Source organism: Quercus lobata, chromosome 5 (genome assembly GCF_001633185.2).
Source record: "Quercus lobata isolate SW786 chromosome 5, ValleyOak3.0 Primary Assembly, whole genome shotgun sequence".
Taxonomy (NCBI): domain Eukaryota; kingdom Viridiplantae; phylum Streptophyta; class Magnoliopsida; order Fagales; family Fagaceae; genus Quercus; species Quercus lobata.
In genome coordinates, this window is record NC_044908.1 from 13120040 (window position 1) to 13138412 (window position 18373).

General features: G+C 33.0%; 1 protein-coding gene across 5 annotated transcripts; it reads left to right on the forward strand.

The window, feature by feature from the left end:
- Positions 1-1043: 1043 nt before the first annotated feature.
- LOC115989451 (receptor-like protein 56) lies at positions 1044-13826 on the forward strand. Of its 5 annotated transcripts, XM_031113135.1 has the most exons (7): positions 1045-1520; positions 3528-3683; positions 4179-4334; positions 8339-8413; positions 10426-10500; positions 10589-10735; positions 11514-13826. In XM_031113135.1, exons 1-7 carry the CDS (start codon positions 1106-1108, stop codon positions 13742-13744), a joined length of 3255 nt encoding a protein of 1084 aa, XP_030968995.1. In that variant the 5' UTR covers positions 1045-1105; the 3' UTR covers positions 13745-13826. The 5 variants fall into 5 exon arrangements, with proteins under 5 accessions (XP_030968998.1, XP_030968995.1, XP_030968996.1 ...); XM_031113138.1 differs by lacking the exon at positions 4179-4334 and having other exon boundaries at positions 1044-1520; XM_031113136.1 differs by lacking the exon at positions 10589-10735.
- The last annotated feature ends 4547 nt before the right edge of the window (positions 13827-18373 follow it).

Sequence of the window (18373 nt, forward strand, 5' to 3'; positions counted from 1 at the left end):
ATATATTTCATATTATTCAAATAAAGAAAACAAAAATAATCAAATTATAGTAAATAATTAAAAAAAATCTAAATTCATAATGTTGAAATTGATGTAGGAGTGTTAGGAATATAATAATATACCTATAAAGTTGTATTAATATTTCAGTGCCTTGAATTCTTTAAAATTTTTTTGTAGAATTAAGCATATGTTTCTTTATTTGTTTAAGTAGTTAAAATTAAGATTTATAGAAAGAGTATGAAATTGAAAAATTAGAAGAAAATATGAGTCATATCAAGGACACAAATTACTCGGATTATAAATTAGGTTAAACATATTGTGTTTTCTAGGGGCCTAAATTCTTACAGCTTCTAATCCTTCCTTACTTCATTGTGATGATAGTCATGGCACATTGCTATTAACACAGCCACTTTCTAGAGGAGAAAATTATTCAACTTGGACAAAAATAAAATTATATTTGTAAATAGATCCATTCTTATTTCAAATTGTCTTCTCCATAGTTCAATTATTGGACCACAGTTCAATTCATGATATACATTCTCCACATATTAAAAAAATATATTTAACAAAAAGAAAATGTGCCATCATCTTCAAAATTAATGGATTTGTATCGTATCAATTGGTAGGGTCAAAGGATTCCACATCAATTGAAAATTGAAAATATTGTAGTAAAATAATTTTTAAATATTTAAATAGTAACCCATTTTTAATATATATTTTTTCTGAATAAATTGATTGTGGGTCACATGAACAGTACGTAAATAATGCGTAAATAATGTATAAACAGTACGTAAACAATGCACAATATTTCCTATACAGTATAATCCGCGTGCATAAATAGTGCTGATTACTGTTTATAAACCTAAATCATTATTCATGACAAGAGGTGCTGAAAAAAAATAAATAAAAAAAGGCAAATGCGAAATCATCTGTATCCAAACCACACCTACATGTTATCAGATTCTCATGCCCAAAGACTTAAACAAAAGTTTATCTTATAAATTATGGATTTAAATATGAAAACCTTCTAACTTTCTCTATATAAAGGCCCATGGACTCAAAACTTTCTTGTCTGGGGTACTTACACAAGCTCGTTTAGCTAGAAATGAAAGAAGGTGTTTCACAAAATTTCTCAATGGTGTGGCCTTTAGTGAAGTCTTTGCTATGGGCTTTGTTACTCTTTGTTCAAATTCATGAGCACAGAGCTTGTATTGAGGAAGAGAGGACGGGTCTTCTAGAATTGAAAGCCTTCCTAAAATCTCACACTAATTATACCAAGCCCCTTCTTCCAACATGGGTTTATGAGACACAGGATGAATGTTGTAGTTGGGAGCGAGTCAACTGTAGCCCCACCACTGGTCATGTGATCAATCTCATGCTCTCCAATATAAATGAAGAGCAAACTTCGACTGATTACAAGGGGACTTGGTTCCTAAACGTGTCCTTGTTGCATCCTTTCAAGGAGCTAAGAATTCTTGATATATCTGACAACGGAATTTCTGGTTGGTTAGGAAATGAAGGTATGTTAGCCTTTGCTTCTACTATCATATACCCCACTCCCAAATCACACACACACAAACACAGACACAAAAGAACTTTACGCTTAATAGGAAAGGCTTGGGATCAAGGTAATTCGATTCGATTAAATATCCCAAATCAAATTTAAAATATTATAGTTGGTCATCTGCTCTCAATTTGATTAATTAAATTTATTTTAGAGGACGAGTCATTTTTTTTTTTTTAGAATGAGAGGACGAGTCATTTTAATCATTAGATTAGATATAATTTCTCTCTCTTCTAAACTTTATTTTTTTGAAATCTCATTTACTCTAAACTTTAAATACAAATATTTAGACAATAAGCTTTACATATGTCAAATATATATAATGGTAATTTATTTTGAAGTATTTAAGGAGCCTTATTACGATGTGTCAAATATTTATGAACAAATCATTGTTTTCCTTACAACATCAGTATGTTTGCATCACTCCAAAATATAACACGTCATTTCCGATTTTCCGTATGCATTAATTAAGAGACGCATAAAATGGTTCCATCTTGCTTCTTAATTAACCTCTCTCAACTTTTGTTAAAACCAAATAAAATGGTGCAACAGTCCTTGCAAATTCTCTTGTTATTTATATCTGATTTCATCAAACCCAGTTTGCGCCAAGCATTGTTAATAATAATAATAATAATAATAATAATAAGACGTACATCTACGAAGTAAAGAAAAAAAAAGTTTTTGCAGTTGGCTCTGTTACTGAGGATATAACAGAGCGCAGTTGCACATTATATTTAATATTGATGAAATAAAATTTTCTAATAAAAAACTATTTCATAATTAGAGCTGGATATCATTTTTGTTGGACTGGAATTAGTGAATCATCATTGTCTCAGCTATTTTTGTCTCTTCCTATTTGCTTAATATTGTTTTCCAGGTTGTTATACCATGTTTCTGGTGTTAATGTTAAATCCTAATTTGTTTGACAATACAGTTCCAAGACGATTAAGCCTATACTTACACAAAATGTTCTGTGCCTTCATTAGTACTAAATTGAGCAATGATGGTTAAGCAGGACCCTTTTTGTCCTAAACCTATTGCATTCCTTTTGCTTTTGACCATGTTAATTTAGTACATTAATTTGTCATCTTTTGTTTATAGATAATTTAGATCATGACTGTATGTAACATTCATAAGAGGTGTTTTTATGAAGTCCAAGAGATCATACTTGCACCAAAATCTTGATTAAATATTTAATATCTATTGTAATTGCTTTCTTTCATTTGTATTGCTTTGTTTCGATACTGGGTGTGCAAAAAGGTTGGGGGTAGAGGAAAAAAAAAGGAAAACGTGTGGTGTGACTCTGGACTTTTTTATTTTATCTTATTTTTTATGATAATAATTATGTTAAATTTTTCTTGAGGAAATTAATTATAATTTAATGATTAATAAGAGAGAGAAAAAAATGAGAGTAAATCTATTGAAAAGTGTATTTAAAAAAAAAAAAAAGTAGGAATAACTAAATAATAAAAGAATAATATTTTAATAAGATAGAAAAATGAGAGTAAATCTATTGAAAGTGAATTTAAAAAAGTAGGTAAATAAAAGTTAAATGTAACTGTAACTGTTTATCTCAAAAAATACAAAAATTTAGAGAAGTTGCGGGAAATGCTCTTAGCAACTAGTACCGGTAATACATATATCATTGGCCTTTGATGTAGTCTTGTACACTTGATCGTCACTTCACATATAAGAAAGGCAGAAACAAGAGCCCACACATCGTATTTAAATGATAAGTGCACATACTTTCTTTTGCTTTCAAAGTTACATATGGTTTTCAATAGTAAAACTTCACATATCAACAATGCAGGTTGTACTAATGATCGTACCAGAATCACATACGATTCTTGATAGATCATTTATTTACTTATTTATTTTCGTATTATGATTATTGTGATAATGAATACCCTCCTTTCCCATTGTATTCATGGATTTAACAATTGGTTGAATATGCTTTTTACAGAATCCAATTGTTTGTCTAAAATGAGCAAGTTGGCGCACTTAAATTTTAGTTGGAATTACTTTGACAAGGAAATTTTAAGATCCTTAGGTGCCCTCCCTGTTCTTAAATCGCTTGACCTATGTCACAATGACATGGAAGGGCCTCTTTCTAGCCTCGGTACGTGCAAATTTAAATTTTCTTCTTCAAGAAGACTATGAAAAAGTCTAGAAACAAACTGAGATTTCATAACCAACTTTACCTTTATTGAGATTTACTTTCTTCATGTTAAAAATCACAAAATGCTCGATACATGTAAATGATTGTGGTAATGTGGCTTCAATATTAAATGTGTTATTCTACTAGATCTTCCATCTGTACTGTTAGTTTCAATTTGATAAGTACATATCCCTTTACTGATGATGTAGAACTGGTTAATCTAAACAACTTGGAGGTCCTCATCTTGCGAGGAAATCAATATCTGGTTTTCAATAGTAAAACTTCACATATCAACAATGCAGGTTGTACTAATGATCGTACCAGAATCACATACGATTCTTGATAGATCATTTATTTACTTATTTATTTTCGTATTATGATTGTTGTGATAATGAGTACACTCCTTTCCCATTGTATTCATGGATTTAACAATTGGTTGAATATGTTTTTTTACAGAATCCAATTGTTTGTCTAAAATGAGCAAGCTGGCGCACTTAAATTTAAGTTGGAATAACTTTGATAAGGAAATTTTAAGAATCTTAGGTGCCCTCCCAGTTCTTAAATCTCTTGACCTAAGTTACAATCAAATGGAAGGGCCTCTTCCTAGCCACGGTATGTGCAAATTTAAATTTTCTTCATCAAGAATACTATGAAAAAGTCTAGAAACAAACTGAAATTTCATAACCAACTTTACCTTTATTGAGATTTACTTTCTTCACGTTAAAAATCACAAAATGCTCGATACATGTAAATGATTGTGGTAATGTGGCTTCAATATGAAATGTGTTATTCTACTGGATCTTCCATTTGTACTGTTAGTTTCAATTTAATAAGTACATATCCCTTTACTGATGATGTTGAACTGGTTAATCTAAACAACTTGGAGGTCCTCATCCTGTGAGGAATTCAATATCAATATGTACATAAGAACAGAGACCTCATGTGAGAGGCCATGAGATCCTGTCAGGTGGCACATTACATGTAAAGAGAATTAAAATATTTTAAAGTGCCACATATAGGAACGAATTAAATTATGACTTTTTGTATCATTTGGTTTAATGTTTCAAAATTTTTTATCTCACACACACACACACACACACACACACACACACACACACAAACTCTTCACATCTTAATTTACCATTTTCACCTCTGGCACTTTTACCCCTTTATATAAACTTGCACTTTTGCCTCTTTGTATGTACCTACTTAAAGCCCTTCATGCCATCTCATGTCAAATACATAGACCAAAATAATTTCATTTACCTTCAATCTTTTGACGATACCTATCTAGCTCTAACATTGTTGTCTAATCTAAATCCTAACTCACATGACTTGGCTACTACCAAGTAAAGGGGGTTGTGTTTTATATTGAGTGATAACGGCAGTTACGATTTTAATGTTAAGGTCAGATGTTGTGGATTTGTGGATTTCGTAAATGATGTGATTGACTGGTAAATGATGTGATTGACTGTAGGTGTCTGTGATAATACAACATATGTTTACATATGTCAAATATATATAATGGTAATCTATTTAGAAGTATTTAAGGAGCCTCATTATGATGTGTCAAATATTTATGAACAAATCATTGTTTTCCATAAAACATCAATATGTTTGCATCACTCTAAATTATCGCACGTCATTTCCGATTTGCCGTATGCATTGATTAAGAGACATAAAATGGTTCCATCTTGCTTCTTAATTACCCTCTCTCAACGTTTGTTAAAACCAAATAAAATGGTGCAACAGTCCTTGCAAATTCTCTTATTATTTATATCTGATTTCATCAAACCCAGTTTGCGCCAAGCATTGTTTATAATAATAATAATAATAATAATAATTCACGTAGTACGTATAACTACGAAGTAAAAGAAGAAGAAAAAATTGATGGCAGTTGGCTCTGTTACTAAGGATATAACAGAGCAGTTGCACATTATATTTAATATTGATGAAAAAAAATTTTCTAATAAAAAACGAATTTTAAAATTAGAGCTAGATATCATTTTTGTTGGACCGTAATTAGTGAATCATCATTGTGTCAGCTATTTTTGGTTCTATCCTATTTGCTTAATATTGCTTTCTAGGTGTTAATACCATGTTTCTGGTGTTAATGCTAAATCTTCATTTGTTTAAAAACGAATTTTAAAATTAGAGCTAGATATCATTTTTGTTGGACCGTAATTAGTGTATCATCATTGTGTCAGCTGTTTTTGGCTCTATCCTATTTGCTTAATATTGCTTTCTAGGTGTTAATACCATGTTTCTGGTGTTAATGCTAAATCTTCATTTGTTTGACAATACAGTTCCAAGACGATTAAGCCTATACTTGACACAAAATGTTCCGTGCCTTCATTAGTGCTAAATTGAGCAATGATGGTTAAGCAGGCCCCTTTTTGTTCTAAACCTATTTCATTCCTTTTGTTTTTGACCATGTAAATTAAGTACATTTGTCATCTTTTTTATAGATAATTTAGATCATGATTGAATGTAACATTCATAAGAGGTGTTTTTATTAAGTCCACGAGATCATACTTGCACCAAAATCTTGATTTAATATTTAATATTTATTGTAATTGCTTTCTTCCATTTGTAGTGCTTTGTTTCGATACTGGGTGTGCACAAGAGAATAACTAATTGCTAAGACCATTTCGTCAACAATTTAATAATAAACTAAATACCAAATCAAAATTCTTTGGTTGAAGATTGTAACCAAGTGCCAAAACAAAATCAATTAAGAAAATCATATGTATTGCATTGCTTCGCTTGAATATTTAATTAAAGATTTTGACAAATTAGCCTTGAAATTCAAAAATAGATGCAAAGCTTTTAATTAAAGATTTGGGGGATATGAATTAGTGAGAATGATTCCAAATGCAGTGGTTTGGGGGTAAATATAATATCAAAAATCTACTTTTCTTTTACCTTCTTTAACTATCATGGTTGGAAAAATCTCACTATATTTTATTTATAGCAGATTTGTTCATAATTCTAAAAGATCATAAATTTTTGAACAAAAAGGAAATTAATTGCTTTTTTATTTGTTATAATATATAGAGAACTTATGTTTTTCATAATACCAAAATCTTGAACAAAAAGGAATGAATTTTTTTATTCGTTTACTATATGTGGAGAACACAACGTTTTCATTAGTTACAAAAAGAAAACAACATGACATCTTTTATTTTAGTTTAAAAAATTAAAAAAGAAAAACCTTTTCTTGGTTGGTTTTGTAAAGGATAAGATAAATGAATTTTTAAAAATTAATAGTTCGATACATCTAAAATAATATATTCTTATAAAAAATTGCCCTATATATTATACTACTTTGTTATATTATAGCATTTCATTTCAATAAAAAAAAAAAAAAAAAAAAAAAAAAAAAAAAAAAAAAACACTATGCCGGCCATTTGCAAAAAGTTAGTTATATGTAACATGTGAATATATATAAGTATCTACTTTCCACATTTAAAAAATAAAAAAAATCCACATTTTAGACATGGTGTATAAGGTGGAGAAACTGTAGGTGTACCAAATTCATCCATTCACAAACTCAAATGGTTTAGTTTTTTATATATATATATATATATATATATTTTTATTTGAGGAAATAGTAGTACTTATTAGAATACACGGACATGAAAGTGGTATATAAAGTTTTTTATACAGACTTGTAATATATTACATAACCGTATCATTACAAAATGGTTTAACTTTTATAATAGTAGTCTGAGTTTATGAGAACTGAAACTTTAACACACACAATTAATGTGGGATAAATATCTTTATTTTTTTTATTTGAAGAAACAGTAATATTTAATGGAACACATGAATACAAAAGTAGTATATAGAATATTTTAAACAGGCTCATAATATATTACATAACTAGATTATCACAAAAAGCCCTAACCTTTGTAGTAATATATATTAAAAGTCTATTTAAAAAATTCTATATACTATTTTTGTGTTTGTGTGTTTTAATAAGTATTACTATTTTTGCAAAAAAAAAAAAAAAAAATTTATCCCACATTGGTTGTGTGTGTTAGAGTTTCAGTTATATTGTTGAAGTACCTACGCTGTCTTAACAGAAAACAGTTTTAAGTTTGATTCATATGCATATATATATATATATATATATATATATATAAAAGTAATTTTGAATATTAAGTAGTCAACGAATATTCTTAAATTTAAGTTGGAATGAATTTGGCGAGGAAAATTTAAGATTCTTAGGTGCCCTTCTTGTTCTTAAATATCTGGACCTAAGTTTCAATACCATGGAAGGGCCTCTTTTTAGCCACGGTAAGTGTATATTTAAATTTTCTTCCTCAAGAATACCATGAAGAAGTATAGAGAAAACAGAAATTTACTAACCAATTTTACCTTCATTGACATTTACTTTAATTTCTTCATTTTAAAAAGCACAAAATGCTTCAGTGCAAAACAAAATGCTTGATACATGCAAATGATTACGACAGTATGCCTTCAATATTTACTATGAATTTTAGCCCAATTTTTTTGTCCATTCAAATATGAAATGTGTAATTCTACTAGATGTTCCCTCCATACTCTTAGTTTCAATCTGACAAATGAATATCTCTTCACCGGTAATGTAGGACTGGTTAATCTAAGCAACTTGGAGGTCCTCAACTTGAGTGAAAATCGTCTTAGTGGAAGCCTACCATTCAAGGGTAAACATTCCTATCATCTATTTTAACTGCAAGAATAATTTTCTTTAACTGCAAGAATAATTTTCTTGTGATAGAAAGTTCTTTTCGTATAAGCCAATATTTTAAATATTTTCTCTTGGCACTATCTATCATCAATTCTCTTTGTGGGCATGGCAAATTTCAGCAGTTTAGAGATATTAGATTTGAGTTTAAATTATTTCACTGGAAGTTTCCCTTCATATATCAGAACATTATCTTCTCTCAAGGCTATATCATTATATTTTGTTAGACTTAATGGAACTTTACACATTCAAGGTAAGAATCTACTATGAAATTGAACTTTGACAATTTGTTAGTTTTACTTGCTAATCTTCTAAAATTGAATAAGAGTGTAAAAACGAGGGAAAGTGAATGGTTGATTTGGAATAGATCTCAAAAGCTAGTTATATGTAATATGTGAATGTTGGTATCTACTTCCACCCTTAAAAAAAGAAAAGAAAAAAGAATATCAACATTTTAGACCTGGTGTATATAGGATGGACAAACTATTGGTGTACCAAATTCATCCCTTCTCAAATTCAAATCTTTTAGTTATATTGTTGAAGTACCTATGTTGTAATAACAGCGAATAGCTTAGAGTTTGATTCATATGCTTATATATAAAAGTAATTTTGAATATTAAGTTGTCAACATATATTCTTTTAATATAAAATCAATAATCTAGTTTGAATTTCACATTGTAGCTTTTGAAGTGATCCCCCAAAAAAAGAAAAAAGAAAAAAGAAAGGGAAGTGAAATTGAGAATCTTGTGAAGAGGCAGAGGGGAATGCGATTTTTGAAAAACTTATAATACAGTACACACTCAAAAAGGCTCAACTCTTAAACGTGTAACACAGAACTTTCAATGCCAGAACTTACCTAGTTAATATTTTTTGATAGATAAAAAATTAAAAACATTGGGGTAGAGTGAAAAGAATTTTTGAAAAACTTATACTACTGTACACATCCTAAAATGGCTTAATTCGTTTTTTGTTTTTTTAAAAGTCAAAATGGCCCAACTCTTTTTTTGTTTTCAAAGGGCCCAACTATTTGAACATGTAATGCAAATAATTATTTTAGTTTTTCTTTGATTATTGAATAATTTCTTTACACATAGTATTTTATTGCTTTTTACTTGTGTGTTGTGATCAACAAACCTGTTCTCAAGAACACGAAATGATGACAAAAACTGCCAATCGTTACAAAAAGTTAATAAACAAAATGTATTTTATATCGTTCATTACTTGTTTTTTCTTACAAATAAATGTTCATAAAATTAGATTGTAAAATGTTACTTATTTTAATATTGTCCCTCACTTATGCTTTCTCACTAATTGCTACTATTACGGGTGCATTATTTTTTCTTTGACACCTACTACCATCTCTGACTTCGTAAATAAGAGAGGCAGATACAATTGCCAACAGTTCATATTTATATGATAAGTGTGCATTGTTATGACTTACAATCATAAATTTCGCACCTATCCAAAAAAAAAAAAAGGATGGATAGGGGTGTGGGGTAATAATTGTTCCAAAAAACATATTTGATTCTTGATAGCTCAATTAATCAATGAATTTTTCTTGTATTACAATTACTGTGCTAATGAATAACATGATATGACACCCTATAGGTGCCCTCCCAGTTCTTAAATCTCTTGATTTAAGTGGCAATAACATATGGTCTCTTTCAAGCCAAGTTACGTGCATATTTGAATTTTCTTCATCAAGAACACCATGAAAAAGTTTCTTTTAACCAATATTCACCTTTATCAACATTTACCCTCTTCGAGTTAAAAAGCACAAAATGTTTTAATGAAATACCCAATGCTTTTGATATATGCAAATGATATTAGTAGTATGCCTTCAATATTCAATGAGCATTTTAACGGAAATTTTTGTCCAGTCCAATATAAAATGTGTTAGTTCTATTAGATATTTCTTCTGTAGTATTGGTTTCAATCTGATATATGAATATCTCTTCAATGGTGATGTAGAACTGGTTTATCTAAGCAACTTGAAGGCCCTCATCTTGGTTAAAAATGGCCTTAACGGAAGCCTACCATTCAAGGGTAAACATTCCATCTATTTTTAATCTCCTTAATGGAAGCCATTTTAAAGACTTTCTCTCAACACTATTATCGTTATTTCTCTTGGTAGATATGGCAAATTTCAGCAGTTTGGAGATTTTAGATTTGAGTAAAAATGATTTCACTGGAAGCATTACTCCATATATCGGAGCGTTATCTTCTCTCAAGGCTATATCATTATCTTCGAATAAACTTAATGGAACTTTAAACACTCCAGGTAAGACTCTACCATGAAATCAGGCATTTAAAATTTTCATTAGGAGTGTGAAAACAATTTAAAAGAGAATGGTTGATAACTTGATATAGATCAATCCTCACTAGCTGCAACTTGGAAGCATAACATTCGAACATCCACTTTTTCTAAATATAGAAATTATTTTACTCCCCACGTACCCAAAAAAATAAAAATAAAAATAAAATAAAAACTCATTGTAATCCCATAGGACCGACTCTAACCTTTGTTAATTCATAATTGAGCCAATTTGCTCAAGGCAGCCGCATGGAATAAGGTCCCATAATTTTGCTATAGTAGTACAATATTATATTTTTGCAACGATTTTAAATAAAATATGTTGCATACTTTTTTAATTTTTTGGAAAAGTGACAAAGCTTAGCTACTCTTTATTTATTTCACATCTAAACTTATCTCCTACCTAAAATCAATTATAAGAAAAAAAAAAAAAAAAGGAGGATTAGACGTATTATCAATTATAAATAAGTTGTTAACAAAACTTGAATACAAAAATTTAATTAATAATTTTGCGTTTAAAAAACAAATGTAATGAATCTTAAGTAAAAACTTATAATATAGAAATATAAGAGAACAATAATATATTGATATCGAAATATAAGAGAATATTTTGCTTAAAATTGTCTTCTTAAGCTTCAAATCTTAATGGCTTAGTAGCGTGATTTCATATACTAATTGATGTGTTGATTCTTCGATGGCACAAGTTTACGATAGAAACCGCTAATCTTATTATCGCTTTTGATAGAGTTGTGTACGCTGAAGAAACTTGAAGAAATGGAGCTTGCTCATAATGACTTTGAAGGAATGCTTCCTCCATGCCTAAACAATTTGACATCTCTTCGGTACCTAGATATATCCGACAATGGGTTTAGTGGAAATTTGTCTTCATCTCCAATAGCCAGCCTGACATCCCTTGAGCACATTAATCTGAGTTATAATCAGTTTGAAGAATCATTCTCATTCAGCTTATTTGCTAATCACTCCAAGCTTAAGGTGATTCAATTTTTGAGTGATAACAACAAACTTGTCATGGAGACTGAGAGTCACAGTTTGGACCCTTTGTTTCAATTAAAGGTCCTAGTACTGTCTAATGGGAATCTCAACAACCCCACCTGCAACTTTCCTAAGTTTCTCTTGGACCAACATGAATTGGAATTCGTTGATATCACTCACAGTAATTTGAGTGGAAGCTTCCCCATATGGATGCTTGAAAACAATACTAGACTACAACAGTTAAATCTTCGAAGTAACGCTTTCACGGGCGAGTTTCATTTGTCATCAGATCACTACATGAATCTTTTTTCTTTGGATCTCTCAGACAATCACTTTCATGGGAAACTTCAAGAAAATATCGGAAAGAGGATTCCAAAATTAAGGTATCTAAATTTATCCCATAATCAATTTGAAGGTAATCTTCCATCCTCAATAGGTGACATGAGTAATTTGTGGTTTTTGGACTTGTCCTTTAATAATTTTTATGGAGAGGTACCAATGGAATTGGTTGCTAATTGCACCTCCTGTGGAGTTTTGAGGTTATCTAATAATAAATTTTGCGGTGAAATTTTCTCTAATCACTTCAACCTATCCTTGATTTCTTTAGAATTGCAAAATAATAATTTCTCAGGCACTCTTCCAATTGTACCCTTAAAGGTAAAGTCGTTCCTAAATATTAGCAACAACCACATGACAGGTACAATTCCTCTATGGATAGTAAATTCTAGTACGTCACCAAGGAAGGAGGTCGTTGATCTTAGTAACAACTTTTTCGAAGGTCAAATTCCGTGTGGACTAGCTTCATCTGATGTAATAAACCTTTCTTATAACTTGCTTTCAGGATTGTTACCTTCTTGCTTGAATCTACAGGATGTTGTGCACTTACTTTTGCAAGGGAACAAACTCACAGGGTCACTACCAAAAACAATTCTCAATTCATCATCTCTTTCGACATTGGACATTAAAGATAATTTCTTTAACGGTAGCATCCCTGATGAAATTGATGGACTTTCCAGCTTAAAAGTGCTTTCGTTGAGTGGCAATCATTTTAGTGGTGTGATTTCAAAGCGATTATGTCGGTTAAAGTGGATAGACATAATGGATCTTTCCAATAACTTTTTTTCTGGGACAATACCGTACTGCTTTAATAACATATCCTTTGGGAAGCTAGCACCTAGTTATTTTGTCTATACATCTGGCTTTACTTTGGGGATAGGAGGTGATTTCTTTCCATATAAATCTCTTCTAAATAGGGATTTTGAAATTGAATGGCCAACTTTTTACTTATATGAACAAATTGAGATTGAGATTGTGACGAAATATAGGCCTGACTTGTACAAGGGTCTCAACCTTGATTTGATGTCTGCATTGGATTTGTCATTAAACAATCTAATAGGTGAAATTCCACCAAAGCTAGGACAATTATCTTCACTTCATGGACTAAACTTGTCTCACAATCAGTTGACAGGTCCTATTCCAAAATCGTTCTCAAATTTGACTCAATTAGAAAGTTTAGACCTTTCTCACAACAATTTGAGTGCGGAAATTCCTTCGTCATTGATTGATATCAACTCTCTTGCAGTTTTCAATGTGTCTCACAACAACTTATCAGGTAAACTTCCAGACTTTAAAGCACAATTTGGAACATTTGAAAAGAGTAGCTATGAAGGAAATCCATTTCTTTGTGGTCCACCACTAGAGAAAAGTTGCACGGAGAAAGATGAGTCACCTCAATCTCCGCAAAAATCTTCAAAGGCAAGTGGGGGAAAACGTCATGAAGCTGATCTATTCTTCTATGCAAGTTTTTGGGTATCATACATTATTTTCTTTTTCGGTGTGATCAGTATTCTTTATATTAATCCTCATTGGCGGCAACGATGCTTTAACTTGGTTGAGGATCGTATGTACTGGTGTTACCATTTTGCTCTAAATTCTCAAAAGCTGCTAAACCGTACGTGTATTAGATGTACTCTATTTACATAGAAATCGTTGGTGATAGTATTGATAAATACCTATGTGTATGTGTATGTTTGGTTATGAATAATATGGTTATCATGCTCTATTATGGAGGAGTTCACTTGCACTTTTTCATTTGTATTGAAATTCTTGTCACTAGCAATGTTATAATTTCATTTTAAAATAACTTGTGGAATGTTTTTTACATGTATTTATTTTGTTGTATACAATATCATTTACAGTTTGAAAAATAGTTACAATTATATTATATTTCATGAGGAAAGAAAAAAAAGAGCATACAATATGTAAGGACACAATTCGTGGTGACCTCAGAATGATATTGGGTTTGCACGTTAAGAGCCCAAACAATAGAATTTGTAGAACGTGGACTTGAAAGGCTAGGCCTGGGTCTCTGAACAGCAGTTAACCATGGTTTCTATAGAAACTTACATGAAGGTGAACTTGACGTATCTAGCAAGAGCTTCTTCTGATGCGGCATGAGTGGTTCTGGTCTTTACCTCATCCGAGGAGCTTAATGTTCCTATTATTCTCCTTGTTTTTCCCTTTTTGGTCTGGGGAACCCCCCCTTCTTTTTGATCTCTTCCCCTTTTTATACTAGCATTTACCCTCTTTTCAGTGTTCACGTGTAAGCTCTACTTTTTGGGGTTGAGACTTGTCCCATCCGCCCATACCTATAGTGGTTGGGAGTAGTTGTAAAAGCTAAAAAGTATGGTAAAGAGCATGGACCTGTCAGATGCAGAGTTCTTTATTGCAGTATTGGCATCTTTTTAGTTGCCCTACTCCTGTACCGAGCTCGTCTTCTCCTTTAGGATATTACGGGGTGCCAAGGACGAAATCCTCCTCGGCTGTGTCTTAAGTTAATTTGGACTTTCATGTTCTTAGCAATGCTCTCCTCAACCCGGGTCTTGGGCCCTAATGTAAAGTAGGCTAGGGCCACAAATTATTGGGCCCCACAATAGTCCCTCAAAATCCTGCTGCCCGACCTCTTGGTTGGGGAGGAGGGTTTTGATTATGTCGGGTTTGCAACATGGCTTGCCCAGCTTTGCCCTCCATTAATATCAGTGTCCCTTCACTTGCCTGGGGGGGGGGGGTGCGCTGGATTATGAGACATTCCTTTTAGATTTGCTTACGCCCTGTCTTGGCCGTTTCAGTGCCCGAGGCGCGTTTTTAATATGTTCCCTTAACGAGGCCACACAAGTCCTATGGTTTCAAACGGTGTTTGGAGTTGAGTAGAAACTGTCTCGTCCGTAGCGCTTCTTGGAAATCTGCATAGATTAAATGCCGCCCACTTGCCCTCCATATAAGAAGCAGGGTAGGGAGTCACTCCCTTTACGTGCAGATCTTTCAGTTCCTCCAAATTCTTAATCCTTCAGCTGCGCCTCAAGTCTTCATCTCCAGTGCAATCAAACCTTAGAGTGATATGTTTGAGACACGAGTGGGGGTGAAGGAACCACACCCACTTCAGAGGCGCTGGGTCCTTTTGAGACTCAAGACGGCGCGGTTGGGACAAGGGAGACACAGACTCAAAACAATTCTCCGCTCTCACAAGGTGGGAGCGATGCCTCCGTCTCTTTCAGTCAAAATCCGAAGCAGATGCTGGTCGCATCAGATTTTTAGTGTGACAGCAGTGGAATTTCTCGTCGTCAGCACCATCCGCTCTATCCTGAGCGCTACTAATATGACACTTTCGTGTTAGGAGTCAGGGCTGATGCGGGGATTAAGTATTCCTGCTTCTTCCTCTCTTCCTTCACTGGTGCCTCTTTCTATCCCCGCTTCTTCTTCTTTCTCATCACCGAGGTCATCTTGGTGTTTCTACTTCTTCTTCTCTTCCACCTACGGGGCTATCCTGTCATACATAATCTTTACCAGGGCGGAGTTTTGAAGGATTTTTCTCTTCCTTGTATCTTTTCTTTTTTCTTATGTAGTTAGCTTTTGGTAGAGGCTTACTTAAGCCCCTTCATTGTACGTTGTACTGTTTCTTTGTCTTAATAAAAGATGGTTCTGTTTCATTCTAAATATTTTTTCTTTCCTGCGGTAATCACTTTGTGAATGGATGTATTTCATACGCGTATATATATATATATATATATATATATTTTAACGATACTTAGGGCATAAAACCTTGTAACAAAAAGTTGTTATTTTGAACATATTGAGACTATTAAGCATAATAATACCAACCTACAGTAGTTTTAAACATACGAGACTAACCGAGATAACGGCTGAATGCTTTGTAGTGCGCATGAGGTAGTCATCTGAGAATGAGTAACCCAAAATAAACCATCAAATAGGGTTGCCGAGTAGTAGGAGACTTTGACCGTGTTTTCAATAACACCTGGCCTTAATCGTTTTTTGGCATCTGATCCGAGGACAGAGGTATAACCATACCGGGCCCAAACACTTATTCGCATTAATTCTCTTAGAATTGAAGATCCGAGGATAGACCAGGGCTTTTATTCGGTCTAGGACTTAACCTCTCCATGGGACAGAGTATGGGGACCTTACATTGCCCGGACTTGTAGTTTTTCTTTTAAGTAGTTGATTTTCCCATAGGCTTAAGTCCGAGGACCATACAAGGCCTTGGTTCTGTCCAGAACTTGTAGTTTTTCTTTTAAGTAGTTGGTTTCCCCATAGGATTGAGTCCGAGGACCATACAAGGCCTTGGTTTTGTCCAGAACTTGTAGTTTTTCTTTTAAGTAGTTGGTTTTCCCATAGGCTTGAGTCTGAGGACCATACAAGGCCTTGGTTCTGTCCAAAACTTATAGTTTTTATCGAGGATTAGCCACTTGACCAAGGCATTGGGCGTCAAACTAATGGTGGAAGCCCCTAGAATTGTCCTTGTCGCTAGTGCTTTGAAGCATAGCCCCTAGTAGAATTTTATACTAAGGTAACAAAATCAGGTCACTGGATGTAATGGAGGGGCTTTCGTAGGCCCTAGGGTTGACAGGAGTTCGATCTAGCGTTTATGCCAATGCACAAGCCTTCCCACAGACAGCGCCAATTGTAAGGACACAATTCGTGGTGACCCCAGAATGATATTGGGTTCGCACGTTAAGGACCCAAACAATAGAATTTGTAGAATGTGGGCTTGAAAGGCTAGGCCTGGGTTTCTGAACAGCGGTTAACCATGGTTTCTATAGAAACTTACATGAAGGTGAACTTGACGTATCTAGCAAGAGCTTCTTCTGATGCGGCATGAGTGGTTCTGGTCTTTAGACCTCATCCGAGGAGCTTAATGTTCCTATTATTCTCCTTGTTTTTCCCTTTTTGGTCTGGGTAATCCCCCCTTCTTTTTGTTCTCTTCCCCTTTTTATACTAGCATTTACCCTATTTCCAGTATCCACGTGTAAGCTCCACTTTCTGGGGTTGAGTCTTGTCCCATCCGCCCATACCTATAGTGGTTGGGAGTAGTTGTAAAAGCTAAAAAGTATGGTAAAGAGTATGGACCTGTCCGACGCAGAGTTCTTTATTGCAGTATTGGCAGCTTTTCAGTTGCCCTGCTCCTGTACCGAGCTCGTCTTCTCCTTTAGGATATTACGGGGTGCCGAGGACGAAATCCTCCTCGGCTGTGTCTTAAGATAATTTGGACTTTCATGTTCTTAGCAATGCTCTCCTCGGCCCGGGCCTTGGGCCCTAATGTAAAGTGGGCCAGGGCCACAAATTATTGGGCCCCACACAATATAAATTGGAAGAATTATTATATGATTATTTTTTTGATAAATTAAGATATGACATATCACTTCAATGAATTAACAATTATTTAAGTACTAGCCTTATGGCCTAATGATTGAGGCATGGTTCTTTGAAAAAGATTATACAATTTTTTTTATGGAGTGATTAACCAACATTTTTAGTTAAACTAAACACTAAAAAGAGAGCTAAGAGTTTTGTAACTCAATTGATTGTCACATCTTGGTGTTTCTAATGAAGATATCCGTGGTTCAATTTCCCCCTCCCCACATCATATATATGTGTGTGTATGTGTCAAAAAATGAAATAAAATGCATTTTGATCTCTAAAGTTTATCTACTGAACACTTTTAGCCCCTAAAGTTTCAAATGAGCATTATTCATTACCCAAAGTTTCATAAATTGGCACTTTTAACTTTTGTTAATTTTTTTTTCCTACAAGTACTTCAACAAAATAATGACAAAACTCTTTTTAAATGATATGACTCATTTTTTAATCAAAACATTTCACTTAGACGGAGTCTAAGAGGGCAGCCCATTCCTATTTGGATTTTGCCTTAAATTAATCCTAGTCCTTCCAAAATCTCTGTTTTAAGGAGAGAACATAAAATTCTCTGTTTTCCAAGAGCAAAGATGTGATACCCGAAAACAAGCGTACTTAATTCCAACTTATAATAGCATTTGCATAAGGTATGCTAAAATAGCATAAAACTCAAAATATAACTAATAAAGCCCAAAATCACTCACATCAGATCATGAACTAGTTATGCAAAATAGGATTTTCCTATTGTTCTTGTCCAAATTTAGGAGGCACTGTAACATATGAAATCTATTTTAATTTTATTATTTCTTTGCATATGTTGAGGGGAATACTTTTGGAGTACCATAAATGTGTATTCCCTCCTCTCACATGAATTGTGGGTCCCACTAATTAAATTCATGGTAG